This window comes from Lytechinus variegatus, chromosome 1 (genome assembly GCF_018143015.1).
Source record: "Lytechinus variegatus isolate NC3 chromosome 1, Lvar_3.0, whole genome shotgun sequence".
Lineage (NCBI taxonomy): Eukaryota > Metazoa > Echinodermata > Echinoidea > Temnopleuroida > Toxopneustidae > Lytechinus > Lytechinus variegatus.
In genome coordinates this window covers 77,858,587-77,878,933 of record NC_054740.1, presented here as the reverse complement: position 1 = coordinate 77,878,933, position 20,347 = coordinate 77,858,587, and the positions used below count along the sequence as shown (strand labels likewise).

Genomic DNA, 20,347 nt, shown 5'->3' with positions numbered 1-20,347 from the left:
ATTGTACAACAAATTCAAAAAGCATTCACTGTGATGATTAAAAACATTTCTCAGGACCGTGACAGGTGCGCTCATTATTCAATTGGCAGGCCATGAGCAATAAAGAACAATACAAATGAAAATACACTGTATATACGTATAAGTCACATTAAAAAGATGAGTTGTAATGATAACAAATGTGAATGATATTAATAAAGATTATTACTTATGAAAATTGTAACAGATTCAATGAATATCTGAAAAAAAAACATTCAAACTGAATTAGATTTGGATCCCATCTAATTCTGGAAGACTCGGATCCCCAGATCAAGGATTTTGATGCCATGTGCGATTTGTTTCCTGAATGTGGTCGTTGCGAGTGCTAGTGCAGTGATACAGAACTTGGTAGACACACCGTTGCAAAATTAATCAACACTTTCAAAAGATCGATGTAGAGATCAAGACTTTGGAAATCATGGAGTAAAATCGGAATATAAATGAATTAATCATTATGCTGTAGGTAAATGAGTTGGACATTATGTCAATCCATTCCTTTGGCTTTGTCATTATCAATGTGATCTTTGAATAATTTTCTCAATTCGCTCGATCTATGGGAGTGTCATCAGAAAAGCATTCAATGAATTCATGTAGTCGATGTAGCCCCGATGTAGCAAAGGCTGGGACAAGATGAAATTAAAATCCGATCGAATTTTGATATTATTTTTGACAAAATAAGTGATAATATCAACTGAAATTCGTAATAATCTAATAATTACAATGCCCAACCCAGTAACCTACGGTACCCCTCTCAACTCACTTTATTTTTGAGCGTATTTACTACCATTTTAAAGACGTAAATAATGTGAGCAATGCGATACGCAAATGCGAGGTAAACATCTTCGCGCTTCCCACAAAAGAGATTGGCCTCGAGTCGAGGTCGTATCGTATAGCGTAGTGAGTGAGTCAAAGAAATCCCGGGAAAAAATCTTGGACGAAATAATCGTCAAGTTTATTTTAGGATCTGAAAAGCAGATTGTGTTATTAAATATATTCAGTTTTTTTTTTAGATCTAGGCCTGTTTTACAGTTGTCGGCCACAGTTGTCGGGGAAGTTCACGGTTGTCGGATTTCCCCTGAAAATTTTCAGGGTTGTCGGTGCCCGACAACCGTGACGCGTGGTAATGAGAACGTTGTATTCATTGCTGCAACTTATTTCATTATAAGGGAGACATATCATTCACACGTGTATGAAAACATGAAACAATTGTACATGTACATGTACATGTAGTTGCATGTAATAACATTAGAAAAAGAAAAGTGGGGATGTGACATCATCAGCCCACCTAATGAATATTCATGATATGCATATAACAGTTTTCACAATGTATATTGCAAAATTTAAAATTCAATAACTACGCCATTTGTTATCAGATTTTGACAAAATTTTCAGCATTTTGCTCTGTGAATTTTACTCTATTTTATAAATATTTTCAGTGAGGAGTACCCCTTTAAAACGTGTAACTCCACCGAGTGTTCCCATTGCAACTGACCACTACATGTATACTAGAAGTGGTTCTGAAAATGAGTTCAGGATTGGCCTATATTATGGTGATGAAGCAATCTTCTATACATGTACATGTATAACTGATTTCTTAAAGGAATGGTCTGGGCTTAATATATTTGTATCTATATGAATAGAGTAAAATTCCCAGAGCAAAATGCTGAAAATTTCATAAAAATTTGATAACAAATGACGAACTTATTGAATTTTAAAGTTTATCAATATTTTGTGAAAACAGTTACATGTATATGCACATGGTCATGAATATTCATTAGGTGAGCTGATGATGTCACATCCCCACTTTCCTTTTTTCTTATGTTACTACAAATGTACATGAAATCATAAATGTTTCATTTTTCCATACATGAGTAAATGATGTGTCTCCATTATGATACAATAAATGTCAGCAATAAATACATGTAACTATCCACTTTTTCAGGTGTCATTTTGTTTTTTCTTGGTAGAAAAAAATTGAATAATTCTAATTTCATGTAATAAAATACAAAAGAACGAGTGGGGATATGACATCATCAGCCAATCTGATGACATGCCTACATGTAGAACTGTTTCACCAGAATACATGTAAATGCAAATCTTTAGAATTCAATAACTTTTTATTTGTTATCCGACTTTGACCAAATTTTTAGCATTTTGCTCTGTGAATTTTACTCTAATATTGAGATAAATATCTCCAGGCTGGAGCATCCCTTTAAACTGATTTAGAGAAACCAGTTGAGGAGAGTAGATAACAGCAGGGTCTTATTAAACATATATGTCAGTACGGTACTAACCAAACAGTTTGTTGATTGAATTTTACTTGTTGTACATGTAGAGTATAGTCTGTAGACCTTCAATAAAGCAGTATGTAGTACATGTATGTGAAACAAGAAAACAGCTAAAAAATACCCTAATTACCAAATTCCAATACACACTCATGCAGCTATCCCAATCAGGTCAACACTCTTTCTCAACATCCATCAATCCATCTAAAACACAAGTCCTCTTTTCAAGCCAATTTCATTCATCTCCATTCCCATTTTTCCTAAAATAGACCCTGTCTCATTTCTCAGGAAGGGCCAATTTACCCATGCTACTAGTGGACAGTCTCTCTGGAGTGGAGCATAATTGTACGGCGCACATACAGCAGCCGGTAGCCCTACTATTGTAGTACCATGGAGCTATGACTACCTGTATACTATTAAAAGTAGTACAATAGTAAGGCTTACATGTGCTGGCTGGCCTGCACCAACTAGCCTGAACTATTCATTATTTGGAATTTGGATAATGAACAAATGAATGGTGACCGTTAAAAGCAGATTAAAATTTATACAAACAAGTGAATATTTACATGTAATATCAACATTATGGACTAAACAACAATACTGTACATTGCAAACTGCTCTTTAATACTGGAAGAGCAAATACATACATGTCATGCATGTAGAAAAAAAGGTTATAGTTTTTTCTAAATTTGAATTGAGTATTAAATAAAATGTGAAACGTTACATACAGATGAAAGATGCAAACAGAATATTATGGATAGATACATGTAAATCTAAAATGACTCAATTAGAAAAGTCTGATAATATTTTAAGGGGATCTATTTTCTTTTTTGGCTAATTTTTACTTTACTTTATTTTATTTCTATTTTATTATCATTCTTTAGTCATTATGTTTTATGGAGGGGGTGGGGGGGGGGGGGTAAAACACAACTTCAGGGTACAATATGAAACTAGACATTACAAGCAATTTTTAAAAATGTCAGAAGTCTGAAGTCAGTCAGCTCATCTTTCCAATATCCAGTTGGTCTACATTGTCCATGAGAACAGAAAGACTGCTTAAGAACCCCCCCCAAAAAAAAAAATTACCAAAATGGACAAAGATAAGGTGAACAGAGTCAACGAACATTGTGAACCATTTGTGCATGAGACAGATAGCCCAAGTGAATAATTAGAGTTAGACCAAGTAATGGTACATATACATGTAGGACCAAAGATAGACCAAATGGGTTTACCGGGGACCCGTTGCATAAAACTTTTGCCATAAAAAACTCTGGCAAATTTTATGCCAGAGTTTTTTAATGAGTAATTTTCAATGGCATATTTTTTTGCCAGAGTTTTTTATGGCAAAAGTTTTTGCAACGGGTCCCAGGCCTCAAATATCACCAGTTTTAGTAATAGACAATTTTGGGATTGGGAGGCACTTTCTTTAAAAAAAAAATTTAAGGGCACCAAGGCAAAACCAAAGAAATATAAGAGGGTACTAGAGCTTTTTCGGTATTAGAATTTTCAATACCGGTACATTCAAACAACAACAAAAAATTACTTTTTTTTTAGAGGGCTCTTTTTATATTAGATAAGAGAGAAGGGCCCAGGGGAAAAATGAATTATGACAGAAAGAAAGGAGAAATGAGAGAAAGAGGGGAAGAAAAAGGAAAAGAAAGAAAAAAAAACAACTAATGAATGAAGGTAGGAAAGAAAAAAGTATAAAAAAAGGAAAGAAACTAAAAAATAATGAAAAGAAGAATGAAGGAAAGTATGGGAGAAAGACAAGAAAAAAAGGAAAAGAAAGAAAGAAAAGAAAAAAGAGGAAGGAAAGAAACAAAGAAGGGAAAAGGAAAGAAATAATTGCTGCAAGTTACAAGAGAGACATATTTTTCCCATATTGTATGAAAAAATGAAACAATCATGATTTCATGTACATGTAATAACATAAAGAAAAAGGAAAGTGGGGATGTGACATCATCAGCCCATCAAATGAATATTCATAATGACATGCTGATGCATATGTAACTGTTTTCACAATACAATATTGCTAAATTTTAAAATTCAATAACTTCAATATTTTTTATCAGATTTTGATGAAATTTTCAGCATTTTGCTCTGTGAACTTTACTCTTTTTATTTAGATGTAAATATTTTTGGCCTGGATAACCACTTTAAGAGAAATATTCTTGCATCTTTAGAATTACAATAAATTGTGTTGTAATTAATTTCTTGTATCTTTTCTTGTAAATTATCTTGTTCCTTTCACCGAGTGTATGACGTTAGAGTTGTAAGTGGCATGCTTAAAACGGCGCATACGTATGTATATCACTGTGCGTAAGATAAAATATCAAGACAAAAGGTATTCTGAAAATTCTTTTATCTTAGCGTTCTGTTAACTTCCTTGGAAAATTCAAAAATATTTCAATACAAGAAGTACATGTAGGGGCTATTGTAACTTAATTTTGTATATATTTCTCGATCAACACTCAACAATAATTATTTCTTGCTGCATCCCGCATGAACATCTTGTTAAATTACAAAAGGAAATATTTTAAAAAAAATAATGCCTGGGAGAACAGCCTTGCACAGTAGTGGATGCGCACAAGCATGAGCGTCAGAGGTGTGAGGGAAATTACACCTTTCTTTATGTCAATAATGCGCTCAATGTTTTTACAGAACAGATGCTTCTAAGCTCTCGTAATAGTATTGGTTGACCTAAAGCATAGAACTCAAATCATTGGTTGATGATAACATACATGTACATGTATTGGTCGTGCCAGAGATAAAATAGGGGACATCCTTAAAGCAATTGAGCCAATTTTCAGAATACCGATTCAAGACAATTTTAGCAAGCTGTTATAATATCTTGCTGAGCTCAGCTGGGTTACACAAGAAAAAAAAAGTTGAGACAATTTTCAGAATAGGTCTAATGTTACCACCCCAATATCTTTAAATGATTAAATTTACGAAATTGATCAACTGAACATTGGGTGAGATGCATTTTAGTCATTGCTGGAAAGCAGATTGTTTTAAGCTAGTCAAGCAAAAGATCATGCCTTAGCAAGTGCACTATTTCGTAAATGTATGCATAACCATTCAATTGTTCTTAAACCCTTTTCTTGCCTTCAGAAAGCAATTGCTACAGTAGCAGTTTTAACTTGCGGTTTTTCGCTGGTGCGAACATGACTCACAGAACAAAAGCGGGAGATGATTGCATAAGTGTACATGTAGCAGTGCAAATTAATGCTTCTCTCAATGTAAGATCTTTTCCTTAGATGTGGTGTCAAACTATTCCTTTAAATTGTTTCTAATTAATTAATTTAAATAGTTTACATTCTATTTGCATTTACTAGGAAAAGAACATGTCTATAACTTACTATACAGGCTAGGAGGATCCTTTCTCACGTGCATAAACACGATCATGCAACGCTAACGCTCGGATCAAGCGAACGCTCAAGCTGTAGCCTAGTCTGTTACATGTAGGCTTTAAGCCTTTATGCATAGCAAGCTTGATATTAGACCAAAAGCTTCGGTCTCTGTTATGTTGGTTGTTCCGCTGAACTCTGTTGGCTACACTCACCAAATACAGTGACCGAAGTTCTAGCTCGATATGTACAGGGACTCAATGGCCATACATGTATGTTTATGTATTTAGTTCGGATAAAACAGGGAAGTGAAGTTGGGCGACAGTTGAGGTAAGACACTGATTTTTTTCCTTTTATTTTTTTCCCCATTTTTGGTGCATTTCAGGCCAAAACAGAATTTAATAATCTTTATTTTGGTACATTTTTATATATTTTTATGACATAAAGACAAAAATCGATGAGCCCCATCAAGATTTTTTCATTTTCATTCATAATCCCCTAATGCCATGCTGCACGATAGCGAGCCGTCTGTGTACGAGTAGAAATTTAAAAAAAATCAAAAAAAATAAAAAAAAAAAACTCGAAACAGTCAGCTGCCAGCTGTCTAGCTTGATATCACATCAAACCAATGCTAGCAAGTAGCAGGCAGTTACCGGATAACAAATTGCTGCCTTGAGCTTACTAGCAAAAGCATATGCTCACTCATTTTTACGGAATGAAGCCAAAAAAGCCGGCCCAGACTCCAATAAAAGCAGGCCCAGACTCCAGAAAAATGTGTAGGATGGGGGGTCGGGTGTCCGGACACTTAATATTTTTGAAGCCTTTTTTTGTCTTTGGATTACTCTAAAGATATGAATTCAATAGTTATAATCATCCAATTTTGTTCTCTATAATATTTCCTAACATTTCGTACTAAAAATTGATGAAACTTCACTTGTAAATTCTTCCAAATGACTTTCTAAAATCGATCGTCCGGACACACAACAACTGGGTTAGACCACTTGTTCACTGCTACCATCTGGCCTGTGGAGAATCTACAGGTAGGACTATGGTATGCCAATGCTGTATAGAGCACACACTTTAAAAAATCATTAAAATATCACTTTTGTGACCAAAATTACTAATTTCCATACAGTTGCAATTTATTTATCATTAGTAATGTGGGAATAAATTTTGTATTCACCAGAGCGCTCAAAAACTTGAATTTTGGGCATATTTTTGTGTACGCCCTCTATTGGTGGAAAGTAATATGGCAAGAAAATTTTCATTTTTTTATCTCTATTTTTAATTAAGAATAAATGATATAAAGAATCAAATTTAAATAAGAGCCAAGCAGTATGAATTAACAGGTCTAATGGAAACTGTCAGTGTAAAAAAATCAAGCATTTGCCCCAAAGAAAAAGAGAAAATTAGCCAAACATTGCCACCCTTATTTTGTCACACATGGAGATATAACTGAGAACAAGGTTATATTATAACCTTGTTCATTGAATGAGTGGGTTAGACAGGATAACCGTCGTTTCTGGGGATCTATTCAACAATTTCTGACATTTTACTATGGTCAGTGAGCCAACGCAGCGCGCAGTTCAGCGGAACAAATAAGACTGAAGCTTTTGCATGAGTTTTGGTCTACAACTGGGTATACCAAGGAGCTTCCAACACATCGGAGGCATGCGAAAATGAATAATGCAGTAGGCCTATGTCCCGAAATATTTCTCAAATTTGCTCGTCTGGGCATGTGCAGGCACTAATCTGGCATATACAGCAATGAACAACAATATTCCACTGACCACATTTGAAATTTTCATTTGCCGCAAACGATCAGAAAAGTGTTAAAATCTAGTTTCAATAAAGGTCAATTCTTTCTTTTTTCACTATTTAAAGGTTGATTGATATAATCTGGGCAAATATCTCATCGTAATAGTGCTTGGTTATTGATGTTTTGTCATGCATTCAAATTTCAGTTTGTTTATTTTTATTATGAAAGATGGAAAACTGATACAAATGATATTCGTAAAATTTCACCCCTCTGACTTCTTCATTGAAACTGGCAGCTTCAAAGGTGGACATCAAAAAAGGTCCTTATTGCCCTTCTTTCTTTTGTGCTTCTTTAGAAATGAACAGCTGCTTGAAATAATAAATTTGTTGCCTGTTGGAACTCCATAGAATCTTAGAATCTTGGTGTGGCAAAGCAAGCCAATTGCTACTTTTTTCTGACCCATTTATTGTCAATTGATCAGTCTGACAGTGAGTGTCAGACGACAGTAACCTGAATGCATGCATTGCTTTTTGTCATTCTCAGTACAAAATAGCAAAAACAGGCAGAGTCTACCGGAGTCAGTCGACAGTGAATGGGCTGAGCGAGCTTGAGTGAAGTAGAGAGTCGGGAGCCAACCAGTGCAGAGGAACTCTCGATCTCGCATGGAAAAACACACGTAACCCAGCGTCTGACCACACGGCTCACAAACGGCAAAGCAAAGCCAAAGGCGACACTTCGGCGAGTACAAAGAATTATAATATTATAACAAGACTTACCACAAAAACAATGGATAAATCACGGAATAGGGTTCCCAAAAGAATGTCTATCGCCGTGACAGTCCTTTTTCTTCTTTGCTTTGTTCTGAAGTGACAATCGGGGGAACAATACGTTTGATGTCTGTGAAATCTTCTCCACACCCATTCATTCATTCATTGACTGTACAATTGCGTGTGTATAGGTCGCGTTCGTCGGCGTTAGAGCTATAACGCTAGAGCGAGCCAGAACGCTAGCTAGATCTAGCACACAGTGTGTATTTTTGTGTGTACGTACGTATACCGTTATCTTCCTGTTATAAACAATGAATGAGTAGTCTTGTGGAAGACCGTTTTGTGTGCAGAGAGAAAGGTCAGGGGGGGGGGGGGGGCTACGCAAATTATTCAGAGATTACAAGGTTGATAAACAACAACTACAACAGAGGTACTCGACTGTTCACCGAGTAGAGACAATGAAAAAATCATCAAAATCTGAAAACAAATAAATTTAGATGTTAACAGTTACATTTTGTGAAAACAATTACTAGTATTTACACGACATCATGAATATGCAGTAAGTGGGCTGATGCTTTTATGTCCCTACTTTCCTTTTTTCTTAATAATATGAAATCATAATGGATGTGTGTATTACATCACTCTCTTGTTACAAAATAATTTGCAGCAATGATAATCTTATAATATTAGTCAATCCTTTTTTATTCTTCGAGGACAAAATTTGAATAAAGTAATAATTACAAAATAATGACATAAACTCACTCATTGCTTACTTTTTTCATATATATTCATGAAGGCATGCATAGAACTGTTTTACCACAATAATGCAAAACTTTAAAATGTCCTATAAGTCCTGTGCCTGATTTCGATAGAATTTCCCTCATTTGATTTGTCTGATTTTATTTTATCTGGTCTGTTTTCTGCCTGGAGTACCATTTAGTCTTTAGTCTCCCTCAAATGAGAATGTAACCTTCTATTCAATAATATTCCATAAATCCTGATACTTCACTTTTATATAACAAAAATAATTGTAACATTTTTGTTGCAATAATTAGTTTTCCACTCATATTACAGTGAATTTGTTTTCAAATGTATCATTCATGACATACTTATCTAAGTTCAATTGATAGAATTATTTCCCTCATCCACTCAACTCATGTACATATTGTAATTACAGATTAAAAGATGATAATATGATTATACTTATGAGTATTATATTTTGAAATGCCTCTTATCAAGTTGAATCCAATTTTTTTGCATGCCCTCCTTGCTTCATTGCTTCAATGTTTTTTTCTTTTTATACATATTTGAATTTGCTTTGATGACATTCAAATCCATGTTTTTTTTTTAGTTTTATCAATTCTAATGTTTATATCTTTGTATCAACCTTTGATGGGAGAACCATTTTGGTTCTACCTGGCCACTGGCCGATGGCTCTTCCAATTGCCTCTGTATTTGTACTCATTTGCAATGAAATAAATGATTGAATAAATGATTAAATAAATAATCAAATAAATAAGAAGGAGAAATTAAGGGATTTGAAGTATAACCAGATCCATTATTCCCATTATCATCAATTACCAATGAGTGAACTAATAGCATCACATCATCATCCCTATAATTTAAATTTATTCTTATTACATGAAATGTAAATATCAATTTGGCCTTTTTGATAAAAGTTTATAAAACACATTATCTTGCAACTCTGTGCTTCATTGCATTACATGTGAAAGTTTAATGCAAACAAAACTCTGATCGAGGGACCAGCATTAATGGTTGATAAATGGAGGGGGGTTCTCTTTTTATTTGCCAACCTGTCAATTTGACGATTTTCGCCACTCACGTTTGCTTTCTTTGAAAAATAGGGGGCCTATATATAAAGTAAAATTCAAATATTTATTTATTTCTTCTTTTTCTTTCTATACCTTTTTAAAGGTATCTACAAGGATTTAAAGTCAAGTAGGCCTCTCAAAAATTAAAACCAGGGATTTTACTGAAAATATGTTAGGTGTTATTTGTTTCAATAGTCTTAGAGTTGAAATTGTAATATAATTAACTATTTATAGAAAAAATAAATTAAATTGGGTTACTAGCCAAAGCTACAATCCATTTTATTATCATGTAGCATTTTAACTGCCATTTCAATTGACTAATCTTTGTAAACTATAAATAAATTGAATGCAAAACTTTGTATTTTTCAATGAAGTTTCAATGACAACTTTATTTAGATAGATTTATTCTATTCTACTTCTTAATTATACGTATCTATATTATAGCATGTTCTTTCTTCTTTTGCCACCTTCATCATCCCCGTTGCATAAAAGTTACCATTTTTGTACCTTGACATGCATCCAATGGTATCTTTTATGGAATCCTTGATTTTGATTGGCTGAAGAGCATCGTTAATTACCACTGGATGGCGGCAAAGTTACCATATAACTTTTATACAACGGGACACAGCTCTCCTCTCATCTCTCTCACCCCCTCCTTGAATCAAGACTAATTTTGTAAACATAAGAAAAAACAACAAACGTCATTTAATTGGTAATGGAAGATACGATTCTTTATGGGGGTAAATTATCCTCCATTATTGTCTTGAGAAAAATAATTTTTCATCAACAGGTATATTAGTAGAGACATAATGAAGTAAAAGATTGTTTTGAATATAAAGTAGATGAATAATTTGGAATTGATGTACGAAAATGTATACGAATCAAATTAATTCACATTATTTACCCGTGATAAATGCACTTACCATTTTGGTATGATCGCGCGTATGCATTATGAGGTCACAAATGGGTCACAGGCGCGCGATCAACACGTGCGCATACTGCACGTGCTACATGTAAACATCGCATCATTCCCGATCGATCGTGATATCAACGCGACAAGTATAACAGTTTTGTTGAAAAAATTTGAGGTCCTTTCTTAATGATTGCGGCATCTACCCAGAATGTCATGTCACTGTCAGTTAATGCTCCAGGTGGTACGTTAGATATGATTTGTTAAAAAAAAAAGATATCATCACTTTCTTCATACATCCGATTTTCATGGGTCATGGGGCTGAGCTGAGCTGATCTTCTGAGGATCATCACCGACGTGACTTGGGGCGGCTGCTCGCTGGACCTCTCGCCACGCCCTGGCGGCTTTCCCTAGCTAGCTAGGCTAGCCCTTTGCTGGAGGTAGACTGCCCGTGCTGACAATCAGTAAAATTAATTGAGATCTAACTCTGTCTCTGCACCTGTACCTTGCTTGGAAGCTCCACTCCCTGGACTCCACATGATTTAAATTTTATTTTAGTAAGTATGCATGCACATGTTGCATCACCAGTTAATTATTACTTGAACCCAGGCCCAGGAACATTTTGAACATGTTGAATGTAATGTGAAGTTGATATCAAAAATGTAATTCTAATAAATTGTCATTCTGTTTTTCCAGATGGTAAGACTATGTGGACTTTGGGTTAACTTTAGAATCCAATGTCATAATCAATTATGAGAACATGTTTACTAACTGTACTGATCGAGTGTTAGAACAAGGCATCACATATGGTAGTGGATCGTATTACCGAACACTTTTCATGAATTTGATCATATTAAACACATTATTCCAATAAAATTCACCAAACTTTCACCATAAATACACAAATACCTACAAAATATAAACATGCAGAAATTTTGCCGAAATTGTTTTTCATTTTTACGACATCAGCTTCCAATCAGACCCCTCTTCGCAAGTGAAATATTTTGGTCACATAAAAAGGTATCGTATTACCGAACGTGTGTTTTCTATGGGAAAAGTTGGGAAAACAACAAAGTCACTGATGAGCTATTTTGACCATATTTTATTGTTTTGAGGATATAAAGACTTCGAAATTGTGTTTTTGATAATATTTCATCATTTTTCTATTTAAGTTCCCTCTGGAAGGAAGTTACAAAGGTTTGAGTGTATTTGATTATTTTCTGACGCATATGATGCGCGCGTTCGGTAATACAAGGCCGGTCGGTAATACAATCACTCACTATACCTACCTAGGGATACCTAGGGAAGTTTCTGAATGTAGGCATGTTATGCCTCTGTATTCAGTTCTAGGTTTTTCCTCCTCAAGATGGCTGGCTCACTTCCGGGAACAGGGCTTTCGTAGTCATATTTTATTGGCTCATTTTTCCAGCATCTATCCAGGGCAGCTTCAAAACATAACCCAGGGAACTGTAGCGGGCGGGAGCCCAGGACCTTACGTGCAATTTGGCATACTCACCTGACAAGCGTGAAGTATGTTTAGTTTACTCCAACGATGTTGTAGGACGAAGCCTGTTCATCGATCAAAGTAGAAATATCTATTGCTGCTCTCCTTCAGACAAAATTAGATGCGCTACTTATGACATGTTGGCATGGAGGGGTGGCAGGGGTATCGTAGACAGTGGAAAATCCCATGGAAACACACAAGAAACGAAAATTACTCAAAGTCAAAATAATTCTCTGAATAAATAGTTAAAACAGAAATCAAGCACTTACCACGATTATATGGATGAAGGTCTAACGAGTGGCAGTTTTTCTGCCATCTGGGCACAGACTGGAACCTCAAAAAACGAAAAGTTCTCTCCTACCCCCGTTTCTTTCGGCCATTTTGTTACAATTCATAACAAAAATGGCCGATCGAGACAGGGGTAGAAGGAGAGAACTTTTCGTTTTTTGAGGTTCCAGTCTGTGCCCAGATGGCAGAAAAACTGCCACTCGTTAGACCTTCATCCATATAATCGTGGTAAGTGCTTGATTTCTGTTTTAACTATTTATTCAGAGAATTATTTTGACCATACTTCACGCTTGTCAGGTGAGTATGCCTTTACACGTAAGAGGGCGGGAGTTCCCTGGGTTAGGCATCACACAGTGTAATCGGTTATGACATTGAATTCTAAAGGTAAGCTGACTATTTATTTAAATTGATCTATGTTATTCATTAATTCATTTATTTTCGCGGTTTAATGATGAAAACGTAAAGAAAGAAAATGGAACATAACAAATAAAATTGAGCATTAGCCAATAAATTCTGTTCTTCACAATGGCAGTGCAGAGTGTCTACATAGACCAAACACTTTGGTCTCTATTATATTGGTTGTTCCGCTGAACACCATTATCTCCACTCACCAGTTACAAAAAAAAGAGTATTAAAGAAATGTTTGAAAACACCACAAACAGATGGCTGCCAGCTGTGTAGTGTTTACAAAAATAAAGTAATATGATCTTATTGATCTAGATCTAATCTAGCTAGCTAGTTCTAGTCCTGAATATAAACATTTAATTAAAATCACACTTTGTAGTAAACCTTCATTATATCAGAGAAATGCCAACAATATTGTATGGGTATCAAATTCTTCTACTCAATCCTTCACCACGATGAACCTCTTCCACATCAACAATATTGTATGGGTATCAAATTAAAAACAGAAAAAAGGAAGCAAATTGAATTAAACCAAGCATTAATATTTCAAAATGAAGTAAAAAGAGTGGTAAATCAATCACTTGAATTTTGAGAGTTTGAAAGGGAATAATGCCATCTAAAATTTATGCAGGTTTAACAGGAAATCCAAGTATAGTATTTGGAAAATATTTAGAATACTAAGAGAGTCAGATGATCAAGATACATATAAAATATAAAAGGCTTCTTACTAATCTTACATATGCCTCTGTAAGGAATGTGGAATGGTAATCAAATTTATGTAGGTGTATTAACAGACATTTCAGTTATTAAATATAAAGAGTGTACTGTGGCAGAGTATGGTAGTGGATCGTATTACCGAACACTTTTCATGAATTCAATCATTTCAAAAATATTATTCTCATAAAATTCACCAAACTTTCACCATAAATACACAATTACCTACAAAATATAAATATGTAAAAAATTTGCCGAAATCGTTTTTTCTTTTGATGATATTAGCTTCCAATCAGACCCCTCTTCGGATGTGAATATTTTGGTCACCTGAAAAAGGTGTCGTATTACCGAACGTGTGTTTTCAATGGGAAAAGTTGAGAAATCAACAAAATCACTGATGAGCTATTTTGACCATATTTTATTATTTTTAGAATATTAAGACTTTGAAAATGTGTTTTGATCATTTTTCATCATCTTTCTATTCAAGTTCTCTTTGGAAGGATGTTGCAAAGAATGGAGCGTATGAAATTATTTTCTGACGCGTACGATGCGCACGTTCGGTAATACAAGGCCGGTCGGTAATACAACCACTCACTATACTAGAAAATCAAATATATGGCAAAGTACTAGAAAATCAAATATAGGTATGGATACTGTAAAGTATTCATTATTATATTATATAATGATCTTTGTCCAAGTATTTTTTTTTTTTGGGGGGGGGGAATTGCTTCCAGCCTTCCACAGCATTGCTTTTTTTGTTTGAGGTATACTAGTAGAATACTGGGAAAGAGTTCCTTAGGTACCCCTGCTCAGTCATGTAAGTCAGAGTTTCAGCACTAAGAAAAAGTGCCTGTGCAAAGCTAAAAGATGGTGTCGCTTTCTCCAAACAAAATGTAAACAAGTTTGACCTCTTTCATATTGATATCCATGTGAAAACATGCAAAATTAAATAATGTCCCCTTTAATTTTAATACAGGTGTAATATTAAAGAAAACAGAAGTCCTTGCTTTGCAACATGTCAATATAAGCACTTCCAATCTGTCTGTGCAAAAGTGCTCTGTATCTCACTTTTTTTCCACTCTATTTCTTTTATTTTTCATTAACCATTTGAAGAGGTCAAACCTGTACCACCTTGTGTGATTGTTGAGACTAATTAAATTGTAGATTGATGTGCTACACACTACACTACACTACACTAGCAGGAATTCACCGAAGGATGAGTTCTCAAAATGATCAGATACCCAATATTTCAAGTAGTCTATCCATTAGACTATAGTAGATTCATTTTTTTTTTACTTAATAAGTGGATGTCTCTAAGAATTGCATGTACATACTATGTGTGAGATCCTGCTTCACAATTTGATGGAAGGAAGCCATATTTTGTATGAATCCTATTATTGGTATAGATAGTAGCTGTAATATCAATAAGCCATTCCAATATCAGTGGGGGTATATAATGTAGAATTCTTGCCAAATGATTAAATAACAAAAATAACGGTGAAATTTTATGTGATTCATTTTCAATTTCCTTTTTACTACAAATACACAGGATCTACGAAAATTTCAGCGATCATGGCAAAGAATTGGGGTAAAGTGAAACTACTGCCGTTGACAGAGGCTGATGGTCGCATGGAGTCTGCTCATCATGTCAATGAGGTGTTTGAACTCTTAGAATTCAACAAACATTTCAGAGTAGAGAGAGAGATCATCATTCAACTTACAGCTATTCATAGCAGAGTGCAAGCGGTGAGTCACAAAAATATATATATTCAGACCAACATTTCACGCCAAACATATTTGCAATGTGCTTTTGTGTAGCCTCTAAAGTGTAGGCCTACTTTCCGATATGGAAATACTTTTTGAATCGTCCCCTCCTTATATGCTGAGATAAAAGCAGTGATGAAAGGAAGAAAAATACAGGCATAATTTTTGGCAAAAAAAAATCACCCTCACCCAACAAAAAACACCAATTACAATATATCAGTTGCTTATTTAGAATGCCTTAAGTGAGGAGGATGCAGGTTAGTTAGCCAGACACAATCTGGTTAATGCCTGCTTTTTTAAAAAGAGAGCTTGGATAGTAACATTAAAGGAGAATTTAATATCCTTTAAACAAGGTAGTTTGTGTGAATCAAAGAATAAGAAGAATTCTGTTTTTTTTCCATCTTCAAGTTCAGTTAAGCTGTTTTTCAAGGATTTCATGTACTTCATGTAGCTACTGGTATGAAAAGCAAGTTATTTTACCCATTATTAAGGCAATGGTCTTGTACCATGTGCATCAAGGAGTCTTAACTGTTTGGGAAGTATTCCTTGGTATGCTATGAAAGTTAAGTCTTTAGGTGAGTTTCAAGACTATATAGAGTATCCCAAAGGGAGCCCCCTGTCTACACCGGTGAGACAGGACGATGTCTGGACGGTGTCGTCAGAAGGGATGGGATCATGCGGTGACCTGTAAGATACGATAGTCTTTATAATGATAATAATAATTAGAAAAAAAGAAAAAAGGAGAGGAACAATTATAAAGGACACGTCGAAGAAAAGAAAGAAAATAATAATAGGCCTAACGAGTTGGCGGTAATAGTCAAATATGACTGGTCGCAATTAATATCCAACAAACAACAACAACAAGTATTTGATTAACTGATAATGGCATAATGTGTTTTTATTTTCAAATCCCTGAATTGATTCTAACTACATAGAAGCCTAAAGTGTGCAGTATGTAGGTGTTTTTGGGGGTTACACTTCGTAATTCCGAAGCTTCGTAATTCCGAAGGTTCTTTATTCCGAAGGTTCGTAATTCCGAAACACGTAAATTGCCTATACCTCGATGTTCGTTAATCCGAAAACGAAAAAAGGTTCGTAAATCCGAACATTTGTGGCGTAATTCCGACGATTCGTTATTCCGAAGGTTCGATAATCCGAAAACGAAATAAGGTTCGTTGTTCCGAAGGTTCGTTAATCCGAAAACGAAAAAGGTTCGTTGTTCCGAAGGTTCGTTGATCCGAAAACGAAATAAGGTTCGTTTTTCCGAAGGTTCGTTAATCCGAAAACGAAATAAGGTTCGTTAATCCGAAAACAAAATAAGGTTCGTTAATCCGAAAACAAAATAAGGTTCGTTAATCCGAAAAATGAAAACCGGGAAAGCAGAGGCAGAGGGGAGGGGGGGGGGACACTGTTGCCGTTCAATTATTATGAGGATGGGAAGGCAAGGGCGGCCGAACGAATTTTCGTTGGGGGTAAAGCCAAAAAATGAAACTCATACGTCAAAATGGGCACTTTGGTGATATTTTCATCTGCTTGAAGTCATTGTGTGTTTGATAGTGATTAAGTAGAGAAAAACTTTTTTTGAAGTGACTTCTTATTATGGCAAAATGTATATTTAGGCTTTATTTTTCGGGAGAGAGTATAATGAGCGAGCGGCTTAGTAAAACAAATTCAAAGGTGAAGTTGTATAACGCTTTTTGTGGTCAATTATTCTTAAAATGGCATTATTGCGAGGTGTTGCGAGCGTGAATCACAAGCTAAAACTTTAGGTTATTTCAATAAAAAATGAAAATTAGTTTTTAAAAATCCGAGCAGATTTCTGCTGTCATTAAAAAGATGTGCATCTAACTAAAGAATTAACTCGAGCGCAAAACGCGAGCTTAAACATACTGACCAGAAAAGGAACCTGTTAAAGAAACCATTTAGTGACCTCTTTAGGATGCATATTTCACCAATCGAATGAGAGTGCGAAGCGCAAGCTGAAAATTTTAAATATTCCAGCCTGAAAACTTAACTTAACTTGTATACTTTAAAAAGAGTTTTATTTCGAAAAAAACATGAAAAACGGCATATTTATTTTTGAAAAAGGAACTTTCCCATTTTGGAAAATATTAATTCCCCTGTTTTTTATTCATTTTTGATGCTCCCTGCCTCCCTCCCGGCGGATCCAACTTTCGTCAAATAGAGGGGGGGGGGGCAATTTTTTTTAGCCATATTTTCCTTGATCGGCAGTTTAAAGTTGATTTTTGTTTGTTTCTTAGAAAGAGTAGTCCTAACAGTCAATAATTAGCTTTATCCTTATAAAATAAAGTAAATATGTAATAACATGATAAACCCTTTTTAAATAATGCGAGCGCAAGCTATATATTTTTTTTAATATGATGGGCAATGTGTTTGTGATCTTCAAAGCGAGATGCCTAGCTTGATCAGGGCGCCTATATTCTTAATGAAATACATGCTTTTGCCCCAACACACGCATGTATCATCGATCGTTATTACTATCATTGCATAATATCGTTTAATCTTGTAATGACAACATCGTTTTTGTTACCAAAATGAATTATTTTCATTTTCGGAAATACGAACCTTATTTAATTTTCGGATTAACGAACCTTATTTCGTTTTCGGATTAACGAACCTTATTTCGTTTTCGGATTAACGAACCTTCGGAATTACGAACCTTATTTCGTTTTCGGATTAACGAACCTTCGGAATTACGAACCTTATTTTGTTTTCGGATTAACGAACCTTCGGAATTACGAACCTTATTTCGTTTTCGGATAAACGAACCTTCGGAATTACGAACCTTATTTCGTTTTCGGATTGACGAACCTTCGGAATTACGAACCTTCGGAATTACGAACCTTCGGAAATACGAACCTTCGGAATAACTGAACCTTCGGAATTACGAAGCTTCGGAATTACGAATGTATGCGGTTTTTGGGTGGGTTTTGTTTGTGTGTTAGTTTTTACTGTTCGGCCTTTTCACTTAAAGTACTTTTTTCATTTACCTTTTTTCAGGCTAGATAAAGATTGAATATTATGAATGTATGCTGTCTTTGCTTCTTTATGATTTTTTCTCAATTGTACAGCCATTAAAAAATATATATATTTGTGGATTTGTATTTATTTGATATAATGATATACTTTTACATTTCTTACAGGCTTTAGAACACTTTGGAGTAAGTGGGAAACTTGAACTAACAGAGGAAGAGGTGGGTTTGAAAAATGTTGCTTTCAATTATAAACACCAAGTTATATCTCGCAAACAGAGTTTTCACCTGTGTCACATTTTACTAATTCAGTTGTCTCTTGCTACTGCAGCTGAGTCATTTTCCCACTTTACACATTCTGTCCTGCATACATTTTAGGCGTTAGGCGTTTATCTACATTTGCCACTCTCGACCCAGGTGTAGTAAATGGGTACCCGGTAGGAAGGAATTCCTTGAATGCTTGATGCGCCCGATCAGGGTAGCCGTGCTAAAGCCGGGGTAATAGTATGCAGCGCTTAGAAACATTTGTATTAAGCGCTATATAAGAAATTGCATATTATTATTATTATTATTTATTGTCAGACTGTATGATTTATTATCAGTTTTAAAGAATGGAAGGTGAGGTGAAAATTTCAATGAAACAATTTTGTCTGAAATGAAATCACAATCCACATTTCTCTCTCTAACACTTTTAATTGATATCTTTCATTTTATCATAGATTTATGAGGAGGAGTTGAGAAGGAGGAGGCCACCTGGATTTCTCACTACTAAAATGAAACAGGAAGTAAGGTCCAATATTTCATTTATGTCAAACAATATGGTTTATGTTTAATTTATTTGTGCATAGATCATGATGCTGATCTTTTGAGAAAATTCCCACAAGCATGATTTTAAATCCAATATTTTGTCATTTGATTTTGATGATGCTTTATAATATCTTTTAGATCTTTGCTCCAATTCCAATTTGGTAGTAAATCAGTTATTACTTTCTGTATCATACTTTGTGATATATATTTCTTTACCAGTCTTTGTTTTCTTGTATGCTTTTTAGAAGCTGAATAAGCAGAGAATTCTGGATACAATTCATGAGTTTGGACAGAAATGCATAACATGCGAAAGGGTGAGTTGGTTTACAAGTTTTAAAGGTGAAAGAGATTGGTTTTATACACATAGGTCTTAGGATCTTGAAAGTAGGATTTAGAAATATCATTCTAAACCTGCTTTATGGTGTTCTTATCTCATCAAGTTCATCCAAGGCTAAAATAGAAGAGATTAACATGGAGTGCATATTTTCACTTCATTCACAAAATACACATTAATTTAATTCTGCCATGAAATGAGTGAAGAAGAATTTTGTAAATAATTTGGGGAAAATGGTACTAGTATTACAGAATTTTGTTTGTTTTAATTTTTTTATAGTGCAGTCTAGATTAATTGTAGTAGTTAAATAATGAGTCAAATGTGTTTTCTTTTTGAAAGAAATTATGATAAATGCATTGTAAACATTGCTTCTGTTTGGATATCCAAAAATGAACATCACTTGGTTTAGTTGTGCATTTGCCAACTGAATGAAGTTAAGTTTGCTCTTGATAGGCTTATGATTAGTAATTATGCTGCAAAAAAAATACTTGTTTTGTATACATGTATTTACATATTTTTTTGTTTGGTTTCAGAACATGGAAGAAGTAAATGATTGGCTTTTTGATGTTCAAACTACTCTGGTAAGTGAATCGCAATGC

General features: G+C 34.6%; 2 protein-coding genes across 3 annotated transcripts in view; one reads left to right on the top strand and one right to left on the bottom strand.

Annotated features, from left to right (window-relative positions):
• LOC121423946 (cysteine/serine-rich nuclear protein 1-like) overlaps positions 1-8,418 on the bottom strand; it is a 45,185-nt gene extending 36,767 nt beyond the window's left edge. The window contains exon 1 of the mRNA XM_041619498.1: positions 8,207-8,418. The gene's annotated coding sequence lies outside the window, so the exon portion shown is untranslated. The remainder of the gene's footprint in view (positions 1-8,206) is intronic.
• Positions 8,419-10,405: 1,987 nt separating this feature from the next.
• LOC121423929 (spindle pole body component 110-like) overlaps positions 10,406-20,347 on the top strand; it is a 37,200-nt gene continuing 27,258 nt past the window's right edge. The window contains exons 1-6 of one of the 2 annotated variants that reach the window (XM_041619488.1): positions 10,406-11,496; positions 15,400-15,596; positions 18,779-18,829; positions 19,327-19,392; positions 19,660-19,728; positions 20,282-20,329. In XM_041619488.1, the coding sequence (XP_041475422.1) occupies positions 15,423-15,596; positions 18,779-18,829; positions 19,327-19,392; positions 19,660-19,728; positions 20,282-20,329 (408 nt within the window). In that variant the 5' untranslated portion in view covers positions 10,406-11,496; positions 15,400-15,422. The remainder of the gene's footprint in view (positions 11,497-15,399; positions 15,597-18,778; positions 18,830-19,326; positions 19,393-19,659; positions 19,729-20,281; positions 20,330-20,347) is intronic. The other variant, XM_041619480.1, reaches the window with a different exon arrangement.